General features: G+C 40.5%; 1 protein-coding gene across 2 annotated transcripts in view; it reads right to left on the bottom strand.

The window, feature by feature from the left end:
• Nucleotides 1-8,786: 8,786 nt before the first annotated feature.
• Nucleotides 8,787-15,266, bottom strand: part of SHISA4 (shisa family member 4) — a 75,876-nt gene continuing 69,396 nt past the window's right edge. For both annotated transcript variants that reach the window (XM_075195580.1, XM_075195581.1), the window contains one exon: nt 8,787-11,175. In XM_075195580.1, coding sequence (XP_075051681.1) covers nt 11,126-11,175 — 50 coding nt within the window. In that variant the 3' untranslated portion in view covers nt 8,787-11,125. The remainder of the gene's footprint in view (nt 11,176-15,266) is intronic.

Here is a 15,266-nt window from a genome sequence, read left to right on the forward strand (position 1 = left end):
TCCCTGGATGTAGCTTTTGCCAATTTGTTAGAGCATCTTATGCTCTGCTCTTTGGGTGAATTTGCTGGTACACCCACTCCTGGAAAGGCTAGCCCAATAATCAAACTACCAAATAATTTACAAAATCTAGAAGTCAAACATAAACACTATCCTGTCTCAGCAGTGATAGGTGAGCTCTTATCTAATCAAGCTAAGATAGTTTAGAAAAACCTACTATGAGAAAGCGAATAAAGCAAACTATTAGCATCCATACGCCATGCTAAAATATCTGCCCACAACCTCTTAACAATCAGACTCAAATGGAGCCCTGGTATATGATCCCCAAAGGATTAGATCATAATTCCTAAATTATTACCTTAATATTTACAACCTCCCACAACTCCAAACCACTGCAGTAAGTTGAACTCAGAAACAACTAACTAGATATGGTAATGAAGAAAATCTCCCTAAACTTACTTATCAGGTTGCAGACCAACTTAACGGTGAAATAAGTCTTAAAGAAATCAATCAATCACTCAGACGGGTTCTTGGCTGTCTTTTGCAAGAAATTTGCAAACACCCTCATCCCCTGTCTTCACACCCCTTTCCACTTTTTTGGTGGGCACCCCCGGTCTGGTATGTCAGTGATCCACAAAGAGAGCAAGGACAATACAGCTGCACTAGTTATTGCTCCATATTCTTAATAAATAATATTAAGGTTTAGGCTAAACAGACTGAACTTGGATATACAAACTATGATTCACTATGAAGAGGTGGGCTTCATCCCGGGCAGACAGGTAGTGGACAACACAAGGAGGGTCATTGATCTGATTCACACCCTAAACACTCAGAAGACCCTGTCAGTTGTTCTGTCCTTTGATGGTAAGGCTTTTAACAGGTTATCATTCATGTCTCAATCCTTGTATTATTTTGGCCTGTCTGGAGTTTGTGCATTCTACACCTTTCCTTCCGCTAGGATCATGGTCAATGGTAACCCCTCAGACCCTCTCAATATAGAGAATGGTGCCAGGCAGAGCTGCCCATTCACCCCCTTGTCTTTGCCTTGGTAACTGAACTTTTAGCAGAAGCCATTAGGGCCTCCTCAGACATTGGAGATGTAGAACCTAGAAAGTAAGATATCACTCTTTGCCAATAATGTCTTGTTAACCCTCCAACAACCTAACATATCCAACCCTAACCTTTTCAAGTTTATGCACTCATATGGAAAACTGTCAGGTTATAAAAGTAATTACTCAAAGTCAAAATTGATGTTACCGAATGTACCCTCCCACTAGCGATAGAGCTTTCTATTTCACATTGACATTAAATTGCACAATATGATTAAATACCTATATTACATGTCTCTGGATTCCGAATATTTTCAGAGCCTCATCCCATTTTAAAATCTGATCTCCACTCTTGGATACCTTTAATAATCTCATGGCTGGGCAGGATCACTGGACTTTTTCCAGACACTTCCAGTGAATGATTCTTCTCAGAACTCATAAGAATTATCCAGCTTTGATTAAAAAGCACACAGCCTCATTTGTCCCACCTGCCAAATTATCATGGCTAGAAATGAGGTAATTTATAACAAACTTAGCTCTATATATAACATATAAACAAATATCAAACAAAATAGGCTGTATTTCATTAAATCCACTATGCTTTTCAGTTAGGGCTGGGATATGTGTAAAAGCAAAGTTACCTCAAAATTGGCATACCTGTCCATACTCCCACATATGTTTCATCTATGACACCTCCAACAAAGAATCCTGCTGGATAAACTCCTGGGATCGCAGGACAAACTCAAGGGGGGAAAGAGATATAGCATTCCACCGCATGGCCTCGCTTTTACCATGCCAAGGTCCTTTCTACTTTGCTATGCACACCAAGAACAGACAAGTATTCTGCCAAACGGGCCTCTCATATTCTACTGCCTGCCAAATGCTTGAACGCCAAGTCCTGGAAACAGCCATTTTTCTACCTTTAAGTCCTATATTTGGTTCATTGCACATATGTAAAAAATATATACCAACTACATGTCAAACAGGATGCTTTTGCTCAGGTTTGGGCTACATGGTTATTCCTACAAAACCAGCCTGCCCACCATCATGTACCAATGTAAGCCAGACCCTGGTCTCTGAGACACCCAAGTACTGAATATTGGCAAATTAACCCCATCTGGATAAACATAAGGCCATGAGTACACATCTCAATGCGCTCTATTACCTACATACAATTAGAGATGAGCGCACTCGGATTTTGTGAATCCGAGCCCACCCGAACCTTTCCGATCAGAGTCGGATCCGAGACAGATCCGGGTAATGGCGCCAAATGAAAACTTGAAACCGAGGCTCTGAGTCAAAATCCCACTGTCGAATCTTGCGATACTCGGATCCTATAAATTCCCCGCTAGTCGCCGCCATCTTCACTCGGGCATTGATCAGGGTAAAGGGAGGGTGTGTTAGGTGGTCCTCTGTCCTGGTAGATCTCGTGCTGTGCTGTTTAGTTCTGTGCTGTGTTCTGCAGTATCAGTCCAGTGGTGCTGTATGCTGTGCTCTGTCAATTTTGAGTTCAGTGGTGCTGCTGGGTCCTGTGCTGTGTCCTGTTCAGTCCAGTGGTCCTGTGTCCTGTGCTCTGTGCTTCTAAGGGCATAGTTATTTCCCCATTATTCCCAAGTGTTTAAAAAATTAAAAAAAGTTATAAAAAAATAAATAATAATAATTTAAATAAATTTGCAAAACCAATCCTGCAGTATAAGTCCATTGGTACTGTCTGCAATATTACCAGGTTCACACAGTCTGCAGTATCTTGTGCTACATATAATGGAGACCAAAAATTTGGAGGATAAAGTAGGGAAAGATCCAGACCCACTTCCTCCTAAAGCTGAAGCTGCTGCCACTAGTCATGACATAGACGATGAAATGCCATCAACGTCGTCTTCCAAGCCCGATGCCCAATCTCCTAGTACAGGGCATGTAAAATCCAAAAAGCCCAAGTTCTCAAAAAAAAGCAAAAAGAGAAACTTAAAATCTGAGGAGAAACGTAAAGTTGGCAATATGCCATTTACGACACGTAGTGGCAAGGAACGGCTTAGGCCCTGGCCCGTGTTCATGACTAGTGGTCCATCTTCACCCAAGGATCTTAGCCCTCCTCCTCCTCCCCCCCTACAAAAAATTGAAGAGAATTATGCTGTCAGCAACAAAACAGCAAACAACTCTGCCTTCTAAAGAGAAATTATCACAAATCCCCAAGGCGAGTCCAAGGGTGTTGGTGGTTGTCAAGCCTGACCTTCCCATCACTGTACGGGAAGAGGTGGCTCGGGAGGAGGCTATTGATGATGTAGCTGGCGCTGTGGAGGAACTTGATGATGAGGATGGTGATGTGGTTATTGTAAATGAGGCACCAGGGGGGAAACAGCTGATGTCCATGGGATGAAAAAGCCCATCGTCATGCCTGGTCAGAAGACCAAAAAATGCACCTCTTCGGTCTGGAGTTATTTTTATCCAAATTCGGACAACCAATGTATGGCCATATGTAGCTTATGTAAAGCTCAAATAAGCAGGGGTAAGGATCTTGCCCACCTAGGGACATCCTTCCTTATACGTCACCTGAATAACCTTCATAGTTTAGTGGTTAGTTCAGGAACTGGGGCTAGGACCGTCATCGGTACAGGGACACCTAAATCCCGTGGTCCAGTTGGATACACACCAGCAACACCCTCCTTGTCAACTTCCTCCACGATCTCCATCAGATTGAGTCCTGCAGCCCAAGTCAGCAGCCAGACTGAGTCCTCTCCAATACGGGATTCATCAGAGGAATCCTGCAGCGGTACGCCTACTACTGCCACTGCTGCTGTTAGTCGGTCATCTTCCCAGAGGGGAAGTCGTAAGACCGCTAAGTCTTTCACAAAACAATTGACCGTCCAACAGTCGTTTGCCATGACCATAAAATACGATAGTAGTCACCCTATTGCAAAGCGTATAACTACGGCTGTAACTGCAATGTTGGTTTTAGACGTGCGCCATCAGTGGAGTGGGATTTAGAAGGTTGATGAAGGTATTGTGTCCCCGGTACCAAATCCCGTCGAGATTCCACTTCACTAGGCAGGCGATACCAAAAATGTACAGAGAAGTACGATAAAGTGTCCTCAGTGCTCTGAAAAATGCGGTTGTACCCACTGTCCAGTTAACCACGGACATGTGGACAAGTGGTTCTGGGCAAACGAAGGACTATATGACTGTGACAGCCCACTGGGTAGATGCATTGCCTTCCGCAGCAACAGCAACAGCTGCATCAGTAGCAGCATCTACAAAATGGCTGCTCGTGCAAAGGCAGGCAACATTGTGTATTACAGGCTTTAATAAGAGGCACAACGCTGACAACATATTAGAGAAACTGAGGGAAATTATCTCCCAGTGGCTTACCCCACTTAGACTCTCATGGGGATTTGTGGTGTCAGACAATGCCAGTAACATTGTGCGGGCATTAAATATGGGCAATTTCCAGCACGTCCCATGTTTTGCACACACCATTAATTTGGTGGTGCAGCATTACCTCAAGAGTGACAGGGGTGTGCAGGAGATGCTTGCCGTGGCGCGCAAAATTTCTGGACACTTTCGGCATTCAGCCAGTGCCTACCACAGACTAGAGGCACATCAAAAAAGCATGTACCTGTCCTGCCATCACCTCAAACAAGAGGTTGTGACGCGCTGGAACTCCACCCTCTATATGCTGCAAAGGATGGAGGAGCAGCAAAAGGCCATTCAGGCCTACACAGCCACCTACGACATAGGCAAAGGAGTGGGGATGCGCCTGAGTCAAGCGCAGTGGAGACTGATTTCCATGTTGTGCAAGGTTCTCCAGCCGTTTGAACTTGCCACACGAGAAGTCAGTTCAGACACTGCCAGCTTGAGTCAGGTCATTCCCCTGATCAGGCTGTTGCAGAAGCAGCTGGAGAAAGTGAGGGAGGAACTGGTAAAGCATTACGATCCAACAAAGCATGTAGCTCTTGTGGATGAAGCCCTTCGTACGCTTTGCCAGGATCCGAGGGTGGTCACTCTTTTAAAGTCAGAGGAATACATTCTGGCCACCGTGCTCGATCCTCGGTTTAAAGCGTATGTTGTGTCTCTGTTTCCGGCGGACACAAGTCTACAGCGGTGCAAAGACCTTCTGGTCAGGAGATTGTCCTCTGAAGAGGACCGTGACATGCCAACAGCTCCACCCTCATTTTCTTCCACATCTATGGCTGCGAGGAAAAAGCTCATTTTCCTAAAAGAGCCGCTGGCGGGGATGCTGATAACATCTGGTCCGGACTGAAGGACCTACCAACCATTGCAGACATGTCTACTGTCGCTGCATTGGATGCTGTCACAATTGAAAAAATGGTGGAGGATTATTTTGCTGACACCATCCAAATAGACATGTCAGACAGTCCATATTGTTACTGGCAGGAAAAAAAGGCAGTTTGGAAGCCCCTGTACAAACTGGCTCTATTTTACCTGAGTTGTCCCCCCTCTAGTGTGTACTCGGAAAGAGTTTTTAGTGCAGCGGGGAACCTGGTCAGTGAGCGGCGAAGGAGGTTGCTTCCTCACAACGTTGAAAAAATGATGTTTATAAAAATGAATAATCAATTCCTCAATGAAGTACAGCACTGCCCTCCAGATAGTACAGAGGGACCTGTGGTTGTGGAGTCCAGCGGGGACGAATTGATAATGTGTGAGGAGGAGGAAGTACACACTGTAGGGGGAGAGGAATCAGAGGTTGAGGATGAGGACGACATCTTTCCTCAGAAGAGCCCGTTTAGTTTGTACAGAGAGAGATGAATTGTTATTTTGGTGTGGGGGCCCAAACAAACTAATCATTTCAGCCACAGTTGTTTGGTAGGCCCTGTCGCTGAAATGATTGGTTTGTTAAAGTGTGCATGTCCTATTTCAACAACATAAGGGTGGGTGGACAATTCCATCTTGCAACTATTTTTTGGGCATTATGTGACCATTCAACAGTCGTTTGCCATGTTCAAAAAGTAAATGTCAACAAATTCAAAAAATTTAATCAAAAGTTAAATGCCCTGTCATTATTTAAAACAAGAGGGTTTGACGTGCTAGAATTAGTGTAGTGTTAATATGTTATAAACACTACACTTGGAACTTGGAGGAGGTATTGTGGCCCAGGTATCAAATTTAGTACCGGGGCCACCCCACTACACAGTCCAGATTTTTTTTTGGGGAAATTCAGACCCGCGAAGGGTTTTTTATTAATTATATTGTGGTGACCACTCCTCTACACAGTCCAGATACATTTATTGATGCGATTCATACAAGTTCAGGGTTTTTAAATTATATTGTGGTGACCCACTCCTCTACGCAGTCCAGATACATTTATTGTTGCGAATCATACAAGTTCAGGGTTTTTAAATTATATTGTGGTGACCACTCCTCTACGCAGTCCAGATACATTTATTGGTGCGAATCATACAAGTTCAGGGTTTTTAAATTATATTGTGGTGACCCACTCCTCTACGCAGTCCAGGTACATTTTTTGGTGCGATTAAGACCAGTTGATGGTTTTCTTATTATATTGTGGTGACCACTCCTCTACGCAGTCCAGATACATTTATTGGTGCGAATCATACAAGTTCAGGGTTTTTAAATTATATTGTGGGGACCACTCCACTACACAGTCTAGAAAGATACCTCGTTGCAACGTTTTGGACTAATAACTATATTGTGAGGTGTTCAGAATACACTGTAAATTAGTGGAAATGCTTGTTATTGAATGTCATTGAGGTTAATAATAGCGTAGGAGTGAAAATAAGCCCAAAAACTTGATTTTTGAACTTTTTATGCTTTTTTCAAAAAAAATCCGAATCCAAAACCTTAAATCCGAACCAAAACCTTTCGGCAGGTGTTTTGCAAAACAAATCCGAACCCAAAACATCACGAAAATCCGAATCCAAAACACAAAACACGAGACACGAGACACCAAAAGTCGCCGGTGCACATCCCTACATACAATTGGACATTTTAGTAGGCAAACATGCTAGATTCAAAGTTTAGAAATAATATTTCTGACTGTAGAATGAAGAATTTTACATGGTTTGAAAATGGCATTATAACCCTTTCCAGACTAGGGAGCATCAACAATTGCTTCTCTGAAATCACTGGATATGCATTTTCACCTTTGCATTGTGGTAATACAAACCAGAATGCTCCAGCCAGAACTGCCAAGATACTTTTATATAGAGGTGGCAGCATTTAGTGATGGTCAAAAATGAAGTGCTCTCGATTAGTAGCACTTAGCTCACCTTACCATCTTTATTGATATGAAAACCATACAGTGTACTTATTTTTCTACACAAGAATACTTCATGCTGGCTTTTTTTGATGAATAATGGCAAAATAAAAATCTGTTATGGGTGATCTGTCCATGAGATTAGGGGACTCTGTGAGGACTAGATCATTGTTATTATGTCCTCATATGTAAAAACATAGATTTTTTTGGGTGTATTTTTGACCTATTCTACCTAAAATAAATGAACAGCTAATTACATATGTCCAATATGCTGTCTTTCACCCCTTTGCAATAGCTTGATGTTTAAGAAGGATGGTGCTTTTTTGAACTAAATATTCTCTCTTTGTAGAAATGTGCCTGGGTATTGGTGGATGTCAAAGCCAGAAGACGGGCTGAAGTGGCTGAAATGATTGCATACTCAGCTTCTTGACATGGCAATGCTTTTCTTTTAAACATTGCTGCAGTGAAATGTCAGGTTAACACTGAGCAATGTTAATCCTCAAAGTTCATATCTGAAAATTTAAATGACAATCAAAGAATGAATGGCAGATGGGTACCTGATTACCATTCAGCCATAACAGTTTGGGGCATATTCAATTGTTTTTTTTCCCGCGCCACGGAAAAACTATTACCGTTAATACGGTAATAGTTAGCTGGATTTCAGCTCACGGCTCAGGGAACTGCGAGCTGAAATCCAGCGAGAAACTTACTGTATTAATGGTTTTTCCCGCGCACGATTACAGTAACAACAGTTATCGTGTGCGGAGCGCGAGATTTTCGGCATTTCCGCCGAGAATTGAATATGCCCCTTTGTCTTATATTATGTTAACAATTTATATTTTTTACAGAGTTACAAGGTAAAACAGAGAATTTAAAGTATCATTATTTTCAATACACTTAACTTACTTATACTGGCCAATATTAATTTCTGAACCAGAATTCTAGGCTACAATGTATGTGTCACCAAGAGAAGTCCTGTTGGTGTTTTAGATAGTCATATCTTTAACTTGGTTGTCATAAACGTTATGTAACATGGGAACAATTCAGTAAATGTTAAGTGGGCAGTTTCTGCTACAGTGCAATCATTGCAGCCATTGAAAACTCACCTTTACAAGCAACAAGAGGGCAGTAACAAGGAGCCAAGCTCTATGCCCAAAACATTATATAAAGGAATTTTGTAGGTTATCTAGAATTACTGATTACCTATAAAACAAAGAGTAATCATTGCTTGGAGGAAAAACATCACCTCTGAAATATCTGCTCTCATGTTATTCTTTAAATTGCTGCGGTGGCACCCAGATGATTCTCTAAACTAAACCATTTATTAAAAGAAGGGGGGGGAATATTTATTATTATTTTATTCATAATAATTACATTTTTAAATAGGGAGTAGGTATTCTTTAAACGGCAAGTGGCGCATGTTCAGTTCCTTCTTCACCTTGTCTTGTTAAAAAAAAATTTGTTATAAAAACGTTTTATTTGGATAGACACAGACATATGTAACAAAAACATACGGTAGATATAAATTATTTATACAGACAAATGAGCAAACATACAAATAAGCATAAGAGGTTATGTTTGTTTTGTGTTTTCAGTTGTAAAATGCCTTAGCACAGCTGATCCAATGGCTTAGGGTTTAAGACAATACTTTATATAGCATTACAAATCCATCAAATCGTTCCATCTGATCATAACATGCTTCTTGGATCCGTCTTGGGACTTCTTATGAAAAAGTATTTGTTATCTGGGCTTCTCTCTCTGCAAAGATCCAGATGTCTCGTACCAGAGTGGAGACATTTTCTCTATCATGTAGGTAATAATTAATCTTCTTAATGCGTGCCACAAACCATATCAGAGACTTGAGGATAAAATGGAGGAGGGTGGGAATGGTTGCATTAATGTTTTAGCAACTAGCATTTCAAAGCTGCTAATATATAGCAAAGTGCTTATAGATGTCTTTGGGAGGACAGGCGATAAATCCATGGATTCTTAGGTACAGGAATATCAAGTACCAAACCTACCGTTGTTTGTACTCTAAACTAGACATGTCCACAAATTCTTCGAATAGGGGATTGGCTGTACTAAAGGTCATAGAGCGTTTATCTGGCATATAATATCACTTGCAATAAATTATTTTAGTGTTGTCCTCAACCAGGACTGAAATTAACCCGGATTAAACTTTTTTCCTTACTTTTCCCCAGTAGTCCTCCCAAATATTGCCAGTGGAGCCAAAATCTTTCTCCCATTCTTTTACATGTCTATTCTGGGGTCCTAATATGAAATCTAGTAGAATTTTACTAGTAGAAATCATCAGTTTACAAAGGGGAAACATTTTGACTTTTTATAAAAAAAAAACCAAAACAAAACACTCAAAACCGAAGGCACAAGTGCTGCATGTTCTAGGTGAATTGTTAGTATACGATAGAAGGTCAGTATACTAAGATCTGTACAGTGTGTCATACCTTTTAGATCCTAGTATACTGACCTTCTATCGTATACTTACAGTTCACCTAGAACATGCAGCACTTGGGATTTGAGCGTTTTCTGAATTCCAGTAATAAAATGGACAGATTGTGATTCCTCTCCTTTAACCCTACAGGCATCATTCACTGACAACTACATAGGGTGCGCTATAGACCTGTGTTAATTCACAAATTTGCAAACAGAACAGAACATTTCTAGTCAATCAGACCTCTGATAATATTCAGTTTGTGTGCAAATATATATTTTTTATTCCCCCAATCCATATTGATGAAAAGGCGAGACGTTTCACCCTTGCAAAACAACAATGTGGACGGTTCACCTACACATAATGAAGGCAGCTATTTTGTCACCTATCCCAGTTTCCATGACACCACAGAATATTGAGTCAAGTGGTATTGTTACCAGGAGAATTAGACTTGTTTCAGGGTGAAGCAATATTTATGAGACTGGAACATAGAGTGCCTTAGTGACTGATTCCTAGTGAGTGGATAAATCGCCTCCACTGTGCAAATATGAGAATGAAATCTTTAAACATATTGTATATTAATATGAAAGTGATTTTACTTGTTCTTAAAAATCACAAATGATTTATAATTAGGATTTACTCTCTCGGATTTAGTGTGGTAATTTTACCAGTTTAAAATATTACAAATAGGCAATACATCAGTGGCACAAAGAGGCCAAAACATATTTTGTTCGTGATCACAATAAATGTTGTTACAAATTACATATTCAAACATACCATTACTAAATGAATAATAATATTTAGTATTTATCAATAGTTGTTTTTTTAAACTAAACAAGATCCATTTGTAAACAGTTTTATTTTGTGATTTGTCACTTTCAAATGCCAGAGTCAGTGACACTTTACCAGATTCAAGTGATATTAGAGCTATATAAGTAAATATGTTATCCTTTGCTAGGACAGCATTACTTATACTCAATGACAAGGGACAATGACATGACAAAAATAATTAAAAAGCGAAGAACAATATTTTAATTACTGAACAAATAGTTTGTGAAATTTGACTGGAAAAGATATTTTCCATTCAGCACCAATGGACAGCTATGTTAAGTGTCCACAAAACTGAATTTATTAATTGAAATCTAACATTGCATCAAAAGCAAATATGAGTAAAATTAATAATAATAAAATTAGTAGTAAAAATAATATAACTAGTGAGTGTACAAATGACCTCAGTCTCACAATTAGCATATCTGTAGTCTGCCAAATGAAGAGACATACAAAAGGATCTTACGTTCCCATTTGGTGACTGGGTAACTCAGTGGTATAAAGAAGGTTGTCTTTTCCCTAGGAGAGTGAAGAGACACAGTCACACAGTATGATCTTCCTGTCTTTCAGTTGTCATGGACCAGGTTGCATTGTGTTTGGAGGTGCAAAATGGGGAGCGGCAACTGAGAAAGAAGAAAATCAAAATGTCTTACAAACATTCTTAATTGCAGCCATATGCATTAAATAATTTTAGTAACCATCAGATAAGTGTCATAGCTTTCCCTTTCTCACCCTAACTTTCACCCAGTTGGACTTCCAAACTTACTGAATGTGCCCTTAAGACAGGAAAATTAAAATGTTATCTTTTACTTTTTGTTACACCATCTTTATTTCCAAATCTATTCTGGTGTGCTTAGATATTTTGAGAATACTCTATTTCGTCCACTTGCTTTTTCTTTATATGCATATACCATACTTGGTCTAGCAAGTGTAGGGCTCCCATAATTTATAACATATACTAATAAAATAGAAAATTGTAACACCTATGCGACATGATAGTCTACTCAGCTTATAAAAGTCACTTCAATTTGAGAACAATGCAATACAGGGCCGATTAGCAGCGAGATGCTACAATAGCATAATGGAGTGTTACAGAGTGATCTTCACTCACCCCATGAAATTAAATCAGAAAATACAAGAGAAGTAATTTCCTTTAGAAAATAACCCTTTTAAAACTTTTATAAAATGCAATTTGCATTTCAAAGAGCTATTAACAACATTATAATAATATATGCAAACTTTGTGAGAGTTTATTAACAGTGAACAATTTAATCGATTGAGATGCATTTTTGAGATGCAAAAATTAGCATAGAAAAATTCAATACAATTTGATAGTATTAGGATTTTACCGACATTCTCCCAAATTATATAAGCATCATAAGTCAGTATACATTATAAAACTGTTCCTTAGGTACAACTTGCCCCAAAATAAAACAGAAAAGGCAAAAGAGTAAGGTAAGGGTGTAAAACAGCCCGAATGTGGCCAAGTAAAAATATCACTTCAGGGAACACAATGAGTCCAATTACAAATTGATCAATAGCTCACCACTCTTTATTCCAATAATATAATGAAGGATTCTCCTTAGATGCCTTAACTTTGGCTTGTTCTTTTATATTATACATAGTATTATATTATTCTTATTTATATGTTCTATTTATTATATCTATTTTTATGCATTTAAGTATTATATTTTCATTTGGGCTTAATTTGGGAATTCCATCATTTGTTTTTGTATTTAGTATTTAGGACTGCACAATTCCATTATCAGCATCTAATTCTATTTTAACATCCCTTCTTGATTAATTTAGTGCCAATAAGATTTGTTTTTATTTTTTTTAAGCAATGGCAGCTTGCAAGGCTAAACACTCTCAACATATATAATGTATTTATTTTACTAATAAGCAATACGAGCAGGGGTGTTGGGGTAAAAGGGGAGTGTAGCATCCTATATATGTCCAGAAAAGGAATTAGAAGCATGTACATTTGCCTTCATTAGGAGGACTCAGTCATGCAAGCAGAATGCATTATTTTATGGACTCCTGTCCATAGTTTCCGAATCCAGGCAACTGCTGTAAAGCTCATGTGGGGCTATCAGACTAGGGAAGGGAGATACTTTAGAATGGAAATCGGATTTACTATATAAACTCATGTAACCAATGGTATTAACCCTATAAAAAGACGCACACTCAGGGGATCATGTAAAGTCACATGTAAGTCAACTCAAAAGCATAAAAAGCACTTTTCAGAACTGCATGTACAGTCTGTTGTCAGACAGACATATCCCCCATTGTTCCCTCTATGCTTAGAGAGGTGGAACAGAGAAGGGAGTGGAGGCGTTGGCATAGTAAAATAAAGGTGTGTTAAACGCTCCTTACAATGCTGAGGGGGAAATTTAAGATTTTCCTCTGGTACAAGATATGAGTTTATAAAGATGATTATCAGCACAGATATTGTTGTGTATAAAACAAGTGGAAAAGGGTATCCAGGATTACAACCGTTAATTAAAATGAATGCTAGAAGTGCACCAGGGAACATAGACATAAAACATACTGCTTTAGCCCATTAGCTGTTATGCTTTCATTATGTGTGTAACAGTCATTTTGTTAAGGAAAAAAGCAGCAGGATTCAGAATGTAACACTGTGAAGGGGAAAGTTGTCTCTTTTCCTGAAGCCAGAGAAATGTTGGGAAAGAAGCAAATTATTATTATAGTAGATTTGTAAGGCGTCAGTGTTCTGCAGCACCGTACATCAGGAAAAACAGTACATACATAAAACAGGACCATACAAGGCAGAGAAAATAAATACAGAAATGTAAACAAAGGGTATGAAGGACCCTGCTCACTGGAGAGCTTACATTCTAAGTGGAAGAGGGCACAGTTGAAACAAGAGGAGCAAATGTGGCTTCGAGTGAAGATTGGGACAGCTGTGAGGGTGTATTAGTGTGAATAGTATCATCAGGGATAAAGTAAGCTTTAAAAAAAAAAAAAGATGGGCTTTTAGAGAACGTCTAAATATTTTAAAGGCTGTGGATAAGCCTGATTGGGTGTGGTAGAAAATTTCATAAAATGGGGAGTAGCACGGAGAAGTCTTGTAGGCGTGAGTGAGCGGTGTTTACCAGAGACGAGAAAAGCGTACATCAGAGGTAGGTCTAAGAGCGCAGGGGGGAGAGTATTTTGATATGAGATTTGAGATGTATGAAGGGGTGGGGTGGCGTTATTGAGGGCTTTGTAGGAAAGGACGAGTAATTTGAATTGGATTCTGGAGGACACAGGGAGCCAGTGTACGGGCTTGCAAAGTGGTGATGCAGATCTGGAGCGGTGAGAGAGGAAGATCAGTCTTGCAGCAGCATTTAGAATGGATTGAAGTGTGGATATATGGTTGTCGGGAATGCCAGATAGGAGGCGGCTATTATTGTAATTATTATTATCGTAGATTTGCAAGGTGCTACAGTGCTCCGCAGTGCCATACAGTAGGGAAAACAGTACATACATAAAACAGAAACATAAAAGCAGACATGAAAACAATTCCATTCTAGACGGCACAGCTGAAACAAGGAGGAGCAAATGTGGCTCAGAGTGGAGATTGGGACAGCTGTGACAGGGCCGCCTTCAGCAATCATTGGGCCCAGTACGGGCTCCCCGTGTCCCCCGGGCCCCCCCCCCCCATGAGCGCCCCCCCTCATGAGCAACAGCAACACATACTTACCTGGGGCTCCGCTACTCTGTCTTCAGCCTGGCTGTCACCGTGACAGCCAGGCACAAAGATGCGATCGCAGGGGTGGAGGAATCATTCCCCCCTGCGATCTGACAGCCAGGCTGAAGACAGAGTAGCGGAGACCAGCGGGGCCCCAGGTAAGTCTGTGCTGCGCTGTTGTACCGGACCCCCTGGTGAGCCCGGGCCCGGTACAACAGTACCCCTCGTACCCCCCTGATGGAGGCCCTGAGCTTTGAGGGTGCATTATTGTGAATAGTGTTATCGATGATAAGCTCACCTGAGACAAGACAAGGCGCAGGTCAGAGTTAGAGCAGGAGGGAGAGTATTTTGATGCGAGATTTGAGATGTATGCAGGGGTAGTGTTGAGGTTGCAGAAGTCTAGACGGGAGATGATGGGAGAATGGATAAGTGTTTTGGTGACATGTCGAGTAAGAAATGGGCGTATTCTGGCAATGTTATTAAGGTAGAATTGACAGGACTGGGAGAGAATCTGGATGTGAGGAATAAAGAGGGCGGAATCAAGTGCGACACGAAAGCAGTGGGCTTGGGAGACTGAGGAAACTGCTGTGTTATTAACATTGAGGGAGATTTAAGGGAAGGCGGTGATTCAAGCAACATAATAAGCTCTGTTTTGCATATGTTGAGCTTTAGGTAGTGTTGGGACATCCATGTGGAGATAGCTGAAATACAGTTGGTTACACAAGATAGTACATTAGGGGAGATGTCAGGGGAAGAGATATAGATTTGGGCGTCATCAGCATAGAGGTGGTACCGGAGGCCGAATTATAAATACTATAATAAATAAAAAAGAGGATTTATGTACTTACGTTAAATCCGTTTCTCTGATTCCGTCTGGGGGACACTGCTTACCATGGGTTGTGGAGGGAGCTTGGGGAGTTGGCACCTAACTAGTTAACTTTTAGTGCTGCCGACAGACCCCTCCCCTCTACAATCCCCCTGCCTCTTCCTCTTCCTGTCAGTTAATTAAAAAGCCCAAGG

The sequence above is a fragment of the Mixophyes fleayi genome, chromosome 2 (genome assembly GCF_038048845.1).
Source record: "Mixophyes fleayi isolate aMixFle1 chromosome 2, aMixFle1.hap1, whole genome shotgun sequence".
NCBI classification, from domain to species: domain Eukaryota; kingdom Metazoa; phylum Chordata; class Amphibia; order Anura; family Limnodynastidae; genus Mixophyes; species Mixophyes fleayi.